Source organism: Epinephelus moara, chromosome 22 (genome assembly GCF_006386435.1).
Source record: "Epinephelus moara isolate mb chromosome 22, YSFRI_EMoa_1.0, whole genome shotgun sequence".
In the NCBI taxonomy this organism is placed as follows: domain Eukaryota; kingdom Metazoa; phylum Chordata; class Actinopteri; order Perciformes; family Serranidae; genus Epinephelus; species Epinephelus moara.
In genome coordinates this window covers 39,569,958-39,584,099 of record NC_065527.1, presented here as the reverse complement: position 1 = coordinate 39,584,099, position 14,142 = coordinate 39,569,958, and the positions used below count along the sequence as shown (strand labels likewise).

At 40.0% G+C, this 14,142-nt stretch overlaps 1 protein-coding gene across 1 annotated transcript in view; it reads right to left on the bottom strand.

Annotated features, from left to right (window-relative positions):
• Positions 1 to 1,386: 1,386 nt before the first annotated feature.
• The window catches only part of LOC126383561 (protein MTSS 1-like), a 118,533-nt gene continuing 105,777 nt past the window's right edge, over positions 1,387 to 14,142 (bottom strand). Inside the window, exons 8-12 of the mRNA XM_050034075.1 lie at positions 4,034 to 4,191; positions 3,605 to 3,712; positions 3,421 to 3,518; positions 1,499 to 1,721; positions 1,387 to 1,401 (exon numbers count right to left, since the gene is read on the bottom strand). Of these exons, the coding sequence (XP_049890032.1) occupies positions 1,387 to 1,401; positions 1,499 to 1,721; positions 3,421 to 3,518; positions 3,605 to 3,712; positions 4,034 to 4,191 (602 nt within the window). The remainder of the gene's footprint in view (positions 1,402 to 1,498; positions 1,722 to 3,420; positions 3,519 to 3,604; positions 3,713 to 4,033; positions 4,192 to 14,142) is intronic.

The window sequence follows — 14,142 nt, the reverse complement described above, 5'->3', positions numbered from 1 at the left end:
TGACATTTTTTGATGAAATTTTTCAACATACTATACGATGACATTTTTTAGTGAAAGTTTTCAACACACTATACTATGACATTTTCAACAAAAGATTTAATGCATACTATACTATGACATGTTTTAGGGAATTTTTTCAACTTACTATTCCATGACATTTTAAGATGACATTTTTTTGCCATATTATACTATGATATTTTTTGATGACATTTTTAGAGCATACTATTCTATGACATCTTTTAGTGAATTCTTTTGAAATACTAGGGCATTTTTTTGATGAAAATTTTATGACATTATTATATGACATTTGTTGGTGAAATGTTTTAACTAACTATCCTATGACATTTTTTGATTAATTTTTTATGGCATACTATAATATGACATCTTTTAATATTTTAATTTAATTTCTTCTTTTGACATACCATACTATGACATTTTATGATGAAATTTTTCAACAAACTATAAGATTTTTTTGTTGTTTTTTTCGTGAAACTTTTCCGACATAAAATCAATTATATTTTAATGATTTTTTATGACATCCTACACCAAGACTTCTTTTAAAATGACCTTTTTTATGACAAAGTATATTATGAAAATTTTAATTAATCCTTTCTAGTATACTACACACACTATACTACACACTACTACACTTTTTTTCAAAAATGTTTTTTCTTAAAATGACATATCATGACTTTTTAAGGTTTTTTAGGGCATATTTTACAGTGACTTTTTCAAATCATTTTACATAGCATACATATTATGTTTTTTATGATTGTAAATGGTACATCTTACTATAACTTTGTGATTTCTTTTTGTGAGATAATATAAGTAGATTTTCTTATGATTTTCATTGGCATAATATACTATGACTTTTTGTGAGGTTTTAATAAATACTTTAACACCAACTTTACAACAATAATAACAATAACAATATACTATAACTTTCCATACATTTTTATGACAAATTATACTATGACTTTTCATGATTTTTAATGCATACTAAACTTTGACTTTTTATTATTTTTTTTATGACGTAGTATTCTATGACTTTGCATGATTTTTTGTGACATACTTTACTATGACTTCATTATGATTTTTTTATGACATAGCACACTTTGACTTCTATGATTAGTTAAAGGCATCTTATTTTATAACTTTTTATAATGTTTTATGCCATTCAATACTAAGACTTTTTTTTAAACAACATTTTTATGGCATACTATACTTTGACTTTCTTTGTTATACTATATTTTGTTATGTTTGTTTGCTATTTAGTTGTACTGTCTTACATTCGGTGTACAGTAAATGGTAGTTCAAGTCTGTTGCTGGTGTAAGCTACTGATTAGAAGTGCCGTAAATCTAAGTAAAGGGCTAAAGGTATAAAGTTTATCGTCCAGTTTCCTGCTTGGAGGTTGGGACAGAGTGTATATTTTTCACATGTCTAATTTTCTTATTCAGCTAATAAGTTTGTTTTTCAGTGTTTTACGTATTTCCTTACCTGTGAGGTTTCTGGGGGCATGGGTGATGGTGATTTGGACTGGAAGGCGTCCTGGGAGATGAAGCCAGAGTCGTGGGAGGAGACCGAGGAGAGGCGGGCTGGTGTCTGCTGGGGGAGCACTGAGGAAGAGGAGGAGGAGGCACGGTAACGGAAATGGGAGGTTGGGGAGTGGCAGTGTGAGCCGCTGGAGCGAGAGTCACTGCTGTTCACACTGTTGAGGCTGCTGTAGGATGGAGAGGGGAAGGATGACATGGGAGTCAATTCAAGGTAGAAAATGTGAGATGGGTCTACTGTATGGTCAGGTCACCAGGTCTGTATGGAGAGTTCACTCAATTTTACCAAAGGTTGATTACCAATAAGTTAATGTTTTTGATAACATCTCTTAATAGCTTGGGAAATACATACATGTCTTAATCCAAGCGTGAAAAAGACTACTAAGGCTGAGCTGAGCAGTGATGTGTGTTTTAGATGACGAAACTTTACAATTAACAATAATCTTTAATGACTTAAATAAAGTGTCATCTGCAACAGCATAGAGTTTTTCTCAACTACATTTCATTGAAAAAACATTTTCATTTAAGAGAAATCTGAAATATGTTGAAAAACAGCCATTGTGTCTTTCCTTTGTGAAAATCAGAGGAAAGTCAGTTAACTTTGCAAGACTCTGGGAACTAAACCAAGACACTGACCCTCTATGATTCCTTGCAGCTTAAAGGGACATTTTACCCTTAAAGGAAATGGCCACTTTAGAATGAAAATACAGACTGTACTTACTGACCCTCATGCCGACAAGAAGTCCAGTGTAGTTTTTTAATCCACAAAACTCGTTCGGCGTATCGGAGGATAACAGCTAGCCAGCTACTTGTACCTTTTTTTGGTATGGCTTTTTTTCATGGTATGGCTTTTGTTTTTTTTAAAGGCACGATCGCCGTACCCTGAGATAAACAGAGTTCAACTTTTGGAATGTAGAAGCGTGTACCGCATGTTATGTGACGAGGACCAACCAGTCACATGTGACAAATATCTTTCTCTTCCTCAATAAACATCACTCTGTGGTAAATATGGAGAAGTTGATCATTTTAGTGCAGGGCTGCCAGAGCTTTACATCTGTCCCACAGATAATATTTTAGGTCCAATACACACTTTTTTGGGGGGAGTTTTTCCTTATCCACTGTGAGGGTCCAAAGGACAGAGGGATGTCATATGCTGTAAGCCCTCTGAGGCAAATTGTGATTTGTGATATTGGGCTTTATAAATAAAATGTAATTGAATTAAGAAACAGCGCCTGAAAGAAGATCAGCTGTGCACTCAGGACTTCTGATAAGTGGGCTATGATACAGTTCTGGTTATGGTCACTTAGCGACCTCAGAAGCAACCTGCCTCCGCACTCTTGAAAGCTGGCACTTTTTTTCTTTCTTTTTTACATGAAACTGCTCACAACAAGGTGTGTAGATTATCTTGAGTAACCAGATCATGATTTCTGGAAAGAGACATTGCTGTTGAGTTTTTTTTAATGTATTGTTTTGGTGCTGTGAACAACCACAAGCCGAGTGCCATTTAGTTTTCTTATACTGGAAAGGAGTCAGACATCTCTACAGCTGCTATCTCAAACACTTGACAACTCACACCAAAAATAGCTGCCATGAAGAAACTACTGGAATTATACCGATCAGGATTCAACAATGTTAAAGTAGAAAAAGAAATGCATCAGTTGCAACTCCCCTTAAATATTAATACAACAGAAAGGAATGTAGTTCACTACTCTGAGTACAACAAAATTCAACTACTAAAAAATAAACCAGCAGTTCCACCCATGGACCACAGGGAGGCAGCAGATGACAGGCAGGGTAAAATGACATGTTTCAGCTTGTTTGGGAGGTTTGCTGAGATAATGGGAAGTTTCAGTAGCCATGGTAACCAACCTGCACATGCTTGACTTCCTGGATACGGTGGTGCTTGGTGACGAGGGTGGAGTTTGGTAGGACCAGGCGCACTCAGAGCCCTTAAGGTCGACAATTACCTGCAAAGAGACAGAAAGAGGAGACTCCAGGGAACCTCTGAACAACATAATAATGTAACAGGTGCAGGTGAGGGGATGTGTTGTACCTGCTCGCTGGAGGCGGGCAGCTTGTGAGGGTCCATGGTTAGTGTCTTCAGGTCGTCTGTCAGAGTCTGGAGGTGAGTGATCTCCCCCAGCATGGACATCTCCTCCTCCTGATGACACACAGATTCATCAGCAGGCTCCAAACTCTGCAGCAATACTACTACAGTACTGAAGCTGTGTATGCAGCCATGTTTTGGAGAAGCAGCAAGTGTTTGGATCACGATGTAGGAGAAGATTCCAACCCAACTACAGCTGCTGACCTCCATCAATATGTAAACTACAAACCACCTCTCAGGTCTGCAGGTGTTTTCTCAGAAGAGAAACTGTTGGTGAAGCATTAACTCTGAACAGCCACAGTCCAGTTCATAGAGCTGCTGTTTTATTTATACGCGTAGTCAGTGTGTCTGTGTGTAAACAGAGGTGTGACTGACCACAACGGGCTTCATCATGGAGACGAAGTAGCAGAAGCGGCTCCTCTCCTCCACCAGTGCCTTCCTCACTGCCTGCTTCTCTGTCTCCTCCAGCAGCAGGTACTTATCACTGACATCCTGCATGGCGCTGTCCAGCTGAGGCTGGAGGTCCCCGCGGCCTGCACACACACACACACACACACACACACACACACACACACACACACACAAACACACACACACACACTTGTAATTACATAAAACACATACATAAAATATATAAAGTCTAAGAGAATCCACGCTGGATAAATGAAAAGGTGTCACAAAAAAAAAAAAAAAACAAGCTTAAGTTTCACATAAAAATGAAATAAGATTTCTGAATGGGCTGCAACTAATAATTATTTACATCATAAATGAAGAACCACATTATTTTTTCAATTTTAGTGATAATTATTTTCTCTAAAAAAATGTTAGCGAAAAGTGAAAAATCATTTCATCAACAAATCTTTTTCAAAATGTCCCAGAGCCAAAAGCGATATCTTCAAATTACTTTCATTCATTCAACCTTTATTTTAATTTGGAAATACATTGAGGTAGAGACCTCATTTACAATGTAGCCAAATAAAACAATATAAAATAAAAGCACTTAGACACAGAAAAAAACAAAGACAAACTTACATAAAAGTGGCAATTAGAAGTAAAAAGCAATAAAACCACAATTAAAAATATTGAAAAATAAATAAATTAAAGCATCAATGATAAATAAAAACTCTTAAAATGCAGAGCACATTAATCAGGTAAAACAGGACCACCTATGAGTAAAATATGATACAATTAAAGATTTGAATTGCCCTATGGATAAAACTGAGAAAGGTTTAAATTGTCCTGCATGTTGTTCCACATTGCAGGTGTACATATGAAAACTGGATATAGAATCGAACTGACATAAGAAAGTAAAAGACTGATAAGAGCTTTATAAATAAATAAAAACTCAGTGTCTCACATTTTACACAGACAGAGGGCCACCCTACCTTGGCATAGAAATCAAAATGATGGGTGTCATAGCTATCTCCAGTGATGAGTCTTAAGGCAGAGTGATACACAGAGTCCAGGGGCGTCAGAGTGGCAGCTGAGGCGTGCATGCATAAAATATCACCATAATCTAAGACTGATAAAAAAGTTCCCCTAACAAGCATCTTTCTACAATGCAGCGGAAAGGAGAGTCTATTTCTATGAAATAATTTTCATTTGTAAAGAAGTCACCAGCTTGGAAACATGATATTTAAAGGTTAACTTATCATCTAACCAATTACCTAGGTACTTATACTCTGTGACCCTTTTTAATATTTGTACCATGAATGTATGAAAAAGAAAAGCAGCAAATTGTCACATCTGAAAAGCAAAAAAACTGAACAATATTTGTCCTTTTTGCTTTGCTTTACTTTGTTTGTTACAGTCCCTTGATGATAATGAACTTGAATGAATTGAATGAAGTGATGTAAAAAAAAAATAATAATAATCTGGCCCACAACAGGATGTCAGGTGGCCAACTGACCGTTTCCTAATTCACAATGAAAATGAACTGATTCACACTGGATTTTATTTGTACTTTCGGTGCAAATAAGGTGCCAGAGTGCAAAAAAAAGCGTCAGACTATTGCTTGTTTATAAAAAGTGCCAGAGGAGGAATCCCCAGAGCCCCTGGCAGAGGTCTGATCTAATTATTTAAAGATACTCTATAGCAGGAAACTGCACTTCAAAATAAAAACTCTGAGCTGGAAAATTTACTGTACTGAAAAATAAAGTGTGTACAAACTTGACACGTTTGTGAGTCACTTGTGGTCCATTCAGAATGGACTTGCAACCCACTTTTGGACCACGCCCCACCAGTTGGGAACCACTGCTCTAGTGCAGTCTGTCATTATCCAGATATTAAAAGTGAGTGAGAAAGAAAAATCAGAAGTTTCAGGCTTCAGAGACACAGGACAGACTATTAGTTGTGAGAGTGTAAATTCACTTCAGCTGCAGAGACAGCAAACACTCTGACCCTCCTTCAAAACAACACATAAAGCCTCCCACAGACCTTAAACCTACATTAAAGAATTAAGAGTTTTCTCTACAAAACCAAACGGCCGCTGGCATCCAGCTCACACACACCTCACATTATTAGTGCAGTCATTAATTATCAGCGCTACGCCGGTCCTTCGTGGTGAAGAGGGAGCTGAGCGGGAAAGCAAAGCTTTCGATTTACTGGTCCATCTACGTCCCAACCCTCACCTATGGTCATGAACTCTGGGTAGTGACCGAAAGAATGAGATCGCGGATACAAGTGGTGGAAATGAGTTTCCTCCGTGGGGTGGCTGGGCTCAGCCTTAGAGATAGGGCGAGGAGCTCGGACATCCGGAGGAAGCTCGGACATCGCCGCTGCTCCTTCGTGTCAAAAGGGGTCAGTTGAGGTGGTTCGGGCATCTGACTAGGATGCTTCCTGGGCGCCTCCTGCTGGAGGTGTCCCGGGCACGTCTCACTGGTAGGAGGCCCCGGGGCAGACCCAGAACACGCTGGAGGGATTACATATCTCGTCTGGCCTGGGAACACCTTGGGGTCCCCCAGGAGGAGCTGGAAAGCATTGCCGGGGAGAGGGACGTCTGGGGTGCTTTGCTCGGCCTGCTGCCCCCGCGACCTGGCCCCGGATAAGCAGATGAAAATGGATGGATGGACAATGCAGGATTCGCTACATTTTGTACATTTCATAGATATAATATCCACGTTTCTAAATTCAAATAGTATATAAGTTGAGTTTGTCATCGGGAGGTGTAGGGGATGGTGGATGGTGTGTCACCTAGGCGAGATGCCGGGCAAGCTACAGACCACTGTTCCAACAAACAACAAACCCGATAGTTTCCAGCAGCTTTTTAGCCACTTAATGTGGGTGCCAGTTGTTGTTTTTTTTACAAAGATACAGAGCATTTCCAGCTGGGATTGTGTCACCAAAAGTGGGTATTTTAGGCCAAAACATGATCTTTCTCTAACCATAACTGAGTGGATTTTGCACCTGACCACATGTTAACCACAACATCATTGAGAAAAAAAAGTAAAGTTTTAAAATATCCACTACATAATCATGTACAAATCTGTGAATGACTTTAGTTGTTCTTTTATCTCAGACATGTTAGGATGAAATCTGTGGTTTGCTGAGATGTCCAATGCCAAGATTTATCCTGGCAGTTGGGTGGTTTTTCTGTCTCATACCACTAAAATTGGTTGGACTTCCACAGAGCCAAAAGTGGCACTTTGTTTTCTCTGATCACATCACATTTAAGAAGCTAGAAATTAAATTAAATTATTATGCACTCATCATTTCACTTTTTAGCTTCTTTACTGATTTCAGGCATGTTTTGGGGAAGACTTTTTTTTTCTCTGAGAAACGATCATTTGGTAATCTCATCGTCTGCTCTTCTGGACAGACATAAACATGTAATTAAAGTTCTTTATTCCTCCAGTGAGATCCGAGGCCGGGTCCTGTGGTTGGACTGATAGATGGGAGAGAAAACTCCAGGCTTCACTGATACACAGAGGAAAGAGATTCTCCTACGGACAGGAATGTCATTTCTGGTTTCAAGCAATTCAAGCAACATGATCTGGAGTGCCGAAGACCCATCTCACATTCTCTGTTTGTGTCTCTCTTGTCCTTCATCTCTCCACCTTCCTCTTCTTTCTTTTTTGTGTCCAACTTTTTTATGTCTCTTCTTCCTCTTCTCTCTGCCCTGCTCTCAGTCAGCACGTCTACATGCACACAGGAAACCAAGTTATGCAAAAAATCAGATGTGTTCACATGGACAGCTGTAACTGTTGAAATCCAAGTACACATGCAGGAGGTTGGCATTCTCTGACCTTATTTTGGAACCATAACCTATAGAAACTGGGAGGACACATTTTTATTAATCTGTTCTATTCTTTTAATCTACCTTTCTGCACGACCAGAACAACTGACTATAATGCTCACACTGGACATTATCAAGGCGCTCGCAACTTATACAGCTCATTTATTAGGATCAAACAAACCATCCTCAACAATGTTAACTAAAGTAAGGCAGCATCACGTGAATAAAGGTCCTGTGTCACAAGAGCTTTACTCAGAGTATACTGGTGTTATGTATGTAACACCACACTTGTTATGTGCCTAAACTATCTACCGTATAATCTTAGGGCGCATTCACACCAGGATAGTCAGGGGGACTCGATTGGGTGGGGAATGCCGAAAAATTTCACACCTTCATTTGGTTCGGTTCACTTTCACACTGCACTTTTTAAAGCGGACCAAACCCCCTGCACAACGTCACACAGTTACAACAGCTGCTCGTCTGGGGGTGGTATTGTCCGAAACGACCACTGACGAAAGGAAGAAAAAAAGCAAGAGGAAGAAGAAAACCCGGCTCATCGATTGGCCTGGACTGAAAATGGAAATCCATCCCCTTCAGCCGGCTTGGTCACCACAAAAACAATGGAGCAACACCAAATTTATGCAGTCTTGGGGTTTCTGTTTTTACCTTGGTTTTTAAAACCTAAATGTTTTTTCACAAAGGCTGCCCAGTATGAGCAGCAGGCGAGGCAACAAACTTTCTTTCTTTTTTTTTTATCTCTGCTTCTCCCAGTTCGCGCTTCTGGCTTTGTTATTTTTTCTACCAAAAATGCACTATGCTCAATGTCACTTCCTCTCTTTGGTTCACTTCCTCTCTTTGGTTCGCTGGATAGTCTGTTTGCATGTCCCACTGTAAGTGAACTGCACCAGGGTTCACTTGCAAGTGAACCGAGACCCCCAGTTTTGAAGTGGACCAGAGTTTGCTCATTTGGTCTGCACCAGAGTTCGAATGAGCGTTCACACCACTCCAAACGAACTGAATTATCCGTGGAAGCAGACCAGGGTTCGTTTAAAGCGGACCAAATAGCGCCAGTGTGACTGCATCCTTATTGTCACATGATCAAATAGAGAGTTGACACTGGATAACACCAACATACATATGACCCAGAAATCATCATCACATATATATGGGACAAATGTATAGGACAAAAATACCAAAGAAAAAATTAATTATGTTTAATTGAATCTTTTGTTTTTGTACATATTAATAGTTACTGTAAAGCAAGCATATATTTTATTACGGCTGACGTCATTATGACGTCATTTTATTAGCTGGAGGCAAAACATGGTTCACCACCACAGGGCTTTAGACTACACAGGAATCTTAAAATGTCGTCGTGTTGTGCTATTGGGAGCCAGAATCGAAGGAGTCATGGCTCAAAACTTAAATGTTAATTAAATTTTTAATTTTAAAACAACTATGGTTAAATGTGATAAGATGCAAGGACTGGACGGAGGTGATCATCAAAAATGCTGACATGTGCAGCACACACCTCATATCAGGTTAGGAAAAAAGTATTTCCTGTTGTAGGCGGAATAACGTTATGTGTATTAAGGGTTATCTTGTCCACCTCATCAGAAATTGGGGAGGTATTAAGAGGAATATTGGATTACTCCATGATGCTAACTTTTTAGTGCATCAGCTAACGTTAGCGTGATAGCAAAACAAACTGGAGGAAACCCTTCAAATGTCGTCCTCCTTTGTAAGATTGGCATAGTAATCAACCACAAAGTGTGACATCATCCATCCACTGAATGGGAGCATACGGGTTGGCCAGTCTGGTCCTGTTGGTCAGTGTTTACTTATTCAAGTAACACTCACGGTCCCAGAGAGTGAGTGACCTGAAACGGTAAATGGTAAATGGACCTGCATTTGTATAGTGCCTTTCTAGTCATCCGACTACTCAAAGCACTTTTTACACTACGAGTCACATTCACCCATTCACACACACATTCATACACTGGTGGCTGAAGCTACCATACAAGGTGCCACCTGCTACTCAGTTTTTAACACACTCACACACCAATGGAAGCATCAACGGGAGCAATTTGGGGTTCAGTATCTTGCTCAAGGATACTTCGACATGCAGCCTGGAGGAGCCGGGGATCAACCGCTGATCTTCTGATTGGTGGACGACCAGCTCTACCTCTGAGCCACAGCTGCCCTATGGTGTGTTGGTAAATTAAGTCTGACACTCTGCGCTAAAATGAGAGCCCTGTTGGTCGAAGGAACAAAGTGTTGTATCTGTATATGAATTAACGGAGGGATTAGTTAATCACACATTCACTCTGCTGCGTTTTGCTGCTCCGTCTCCTCAGACAGAATGTCCAGAGTGCGGTCTGCCACTCCAAGAGTGTGGTGCTCTGGATAACTGAACTGTACATTAAGACAACACTCCGAATTTACGAACAGTCCAATTTGTGCCAAAGTGCGCTTCGACATCTTCTTCTGTTTTTCAAAACATGCCAACAGAACTTGCTAGCTAGCACTAGCTAATGTCTGTGGAGAATTGTTTTGCCCCCAGCTAATCCCCACCCATCAAAACATGTCACACTGTATTCTAACAGTAAAAGGGTGTAATGATTGCTACTGGCTATTTTACAAAAAAAGAAAAAACCATGATGGAGATGGGTTTGCTTTTTCAAAGGCATAAAAAGCACATGGCACCATTTTCAATTAAATGTGAGTTTTTCTTCGAACACAGGCATATTTCTAAGGTGGCAAACTAAATCACTCACAAGGGCTCATTTTCTGCCTAACATAGTTGGGGCCCCTCACCCATGGGCCCCAGTGCAACTGCCCTGCCTGCACTGTCTATGTTTACGCCCCTGAGGAGGTGGGGATGGGGGGGCATTGGCTGTACAAAACAAGAATAAGCTGGACAGGGCTGTTAAACTAGGAGGCAAGAAATGGAGAACCATTGTGCAGTATTACTCATATGACAGACCAGTACACAATCAATCCAGCCCATGAGATCACAGCAGATCATCTGCACCCTCTGTGGTCTGAATATGCACTCACACCTTCAGGGTGAAGCTATAGTCTGCCCTAGCAGCATTCAGCTACTTAATAGCTCTGATCACAAGTCTGGAACTGGCACTTCTTGAACTTAATGTCCTTTTATCAGTTCCCCAGTGATGATGCTTTTTTTTAGGATGTTTTATGATGCTTTTTTAAATGATGCTTGTTTTATGTTATGTGTTGTTGTTGAAATGTTCTTTGATACTCTTTTTCTCTCTCTCACTCCTTGTGGATTTGTGCAAGGCAAATTCCCCTTGAAACAGTAAAGGTTTCATTCACTACTTTGTGCAAATCTTCTCTGAATAGAGAGTAAGAAGAATGTGGACATGCAGACTGCTGGAGGATGCAGACAATATGGTCTGAAGTGTATTTCTGTCACAGTTAAGTCTGACTCAGTGGCCACAGCTTGTAAACTACTACTTCAATAAAACTAAAACAAGCTGCAGTTTACAACACTGATAATAAAACAAGCTCACTGCAGCTTATAACAGATCTTTTCAAAGTGGCCATGTTGGGAAATCGGATCAAAGAACTGCTCAAATTGCAGACAGCTGACCAAAATATCTGACCAGCCAGAAATCCATCCAAATGTCTGAAAGCCAGATCGTTAATCGATCAAGATTTAATCAAGCGTTGTCTCACACCCCCTTAAGTAAATATCAAACAGTGACCAAACAATCTTAGTCCACACAGACATTTCAAAAATAATCTCCATTGTAACAAGCCTGAACACATGTAAACAGGAAGCAGAGTGTTTACTCGGTGATTGGTTGCCTTGTTGCAGAGTATACTACAGAGAAAGAACAACAATGGCAACGCAGGGCTGATAACGTTGCTGGACACAGGAAAAGTCACAAATCACTGGAATTATAGCTTGCCTCCTGCGCATGCCTGCAACAGTAGCATTAAAAAATGCTGAATCTAATTTCACAGCAGCTGCTAGCAGGAAAGGACACATTGTGACTCATGAGACCCCATCAAGTATATGTGGGAGTTGGTGTTATCGCTTTGGTCTGGTCTCCCGCAGACAGAGGTGAGTAGAGTCTCACAACACACATGACTTGTTTGGGGGAGAGTCTGCGAGGTTGTTGGGGTTTGGCTGCGGTCAGCAAGATGTCACCATTACCCACTTGAGGGCAGGTGGCCTGGCCTAGAAGGTCTATCTCCTGCACGGCTTAGCATGGCACGATGTGTCTAAACTGACAGTGGAAACACAAATCACTGCGGTTTTATTCAGCGCGGACTAAAGTTACAATGGAAAAAAGAAGGTAAAAGGCAAACCCAGAGTTTTCAAACTAAAACAGGGTCAGCAGGTGTTTTCAAAAGTCTATGGGGTTGGAAAAAAACAAAATAGTGTGGACACTGGGTGTAAATGTAGCAAAAGTTTTGCATTTTCAGTTAATATGTATTAGTGTGGATAAAGCCTGAGGGTACTTAGTGTCAGCTTTGGTTTTAGAGTAAATTATTTCAGTCTTAAATTTTTGTTTAAGTATCCCTCAGTAGGTAATGATTGTTCAACACCCCCCATCACTCCCCAAGTCTTTGTCATGCTGGTGTGTACATGCGAAAAGTTACACATCTACAGGACAAGGCCAAAAAAAAATTAAAAATTTAAATTGGGAGAAATTTAGCTTGGAATGCTAGATTTCTCCAATTTTTTACTCCAGGTACAGACACAAGATTTTTAAGAAATCACATTATTGCAGAAAGGGAAACAAAAGTATGTTCCCTCTTTTCATAGCTTTTTCTCTGCCTCACATTCAGATGATGCAAAGGGAACTCATTCCAACAGCAGAGGTTCCCCTCATTTTTCCCTCTTTTGAACTTCCTCCCCCTCACATTACATTCATTTCATTCCAACACAAGTTCTTGCTCTTATTTTCCCTCTTTGAATCTCTTATTTCCTCGTAACATTCATTCCTCTGCAGAGGGAGTTTCCTCTTGTGCTGTAATCACAGGCTGGACGACCAAAGCAGCTCGACCGCATCTGAGGTTCCTCTGGGGTCAATCACAGGTCCTGTTTATTTTGTTTTAAAAGCTCAGTTCAAAGCTGGAAGCCACTGAGTTCTTTGTCGGCAACAACAACAAAGCTTTTGTTTCCACTCATAATAAAGCTGGTTTTAGTACAATGAATCAGACTGGAACGACTTGTTCTAAAACCAGAGGACTTGTTTTGGTGTTTACTTGTGGTTCTTTGCAGCTCAGTGGGTAGAGCGGAGCAATAACACTGACATATAACCCCTCATTAATACGATTAAGCTGATTAGTTTATTTGTCAGTTACTTGATGAAGAGAAAATTGCATAACATTTTTAATCAATAGTTGACATCATTTATTGAGCAACATGAGTCTACAGCCATGCTAGCAGCTCTGTGAGACCGTACTCAGGCACTGGGCTTGGGCTATATCATGGTATACCTGGGTGTTTAGAAATCCTGATTGCAAGATTTTTGAATACAGATGCTCCTCTTTCAAAAAATATTTTAAGGGCTTTTGGCCTTATTACAGAATTGCTAGATAGAGACAGGAAAGAAGGAGAGAGAATGGGCAAAGGGCCCAAGGTTGGTATCAAACCCCAGTTGCCGCAAAGGACCTATGTAAGACAAGCATTCTACCTATTGAGCTAAAAGTCACCCCAGTTAAATGGACACAGAGGTGCTCTACTGAGGTAATTTATTGTAGTGCACATAACGTTTACGAAACAGAATGAAGCTGGCCAAAAGGCAGAGAGAGACCGCAGGCAAAAACAGCATATTTTCACATATGACACTGGTACTGGTGGTAAGACAAACTAAGATGGTTTTGTTTTGTTTCCTGTTGAGTTTGAAGTGCGTTTTATGATGTGTTAAAAATGCAGTTAAGCTACTTTAAGTTCGTTTAAAGAAAGAAACTTGAGTTCAGAAGGCATATGGTTGTATTTCTCTGTTAAAAACCTCCTACAGACTGTGAGATTTTAGCTATATCATAAGTTTAGTGCAGCTACACTGTGCGACCTGGATCTAATAAACTTGGGTACGACATCAGTTTTGATGTATGCAGAGTGCTGCTGCACAGGTTATTACTTCTCCAACTGCGGAGCACAACACAGAGGGTCACACTATTAAATAACCTAAAGTTTTGTAGGCACTATATACTGCGGTGTGTCTGTGTGTGTTTGCTAGCTGCTAGACTGCTCACCTTGCAGCTGCAA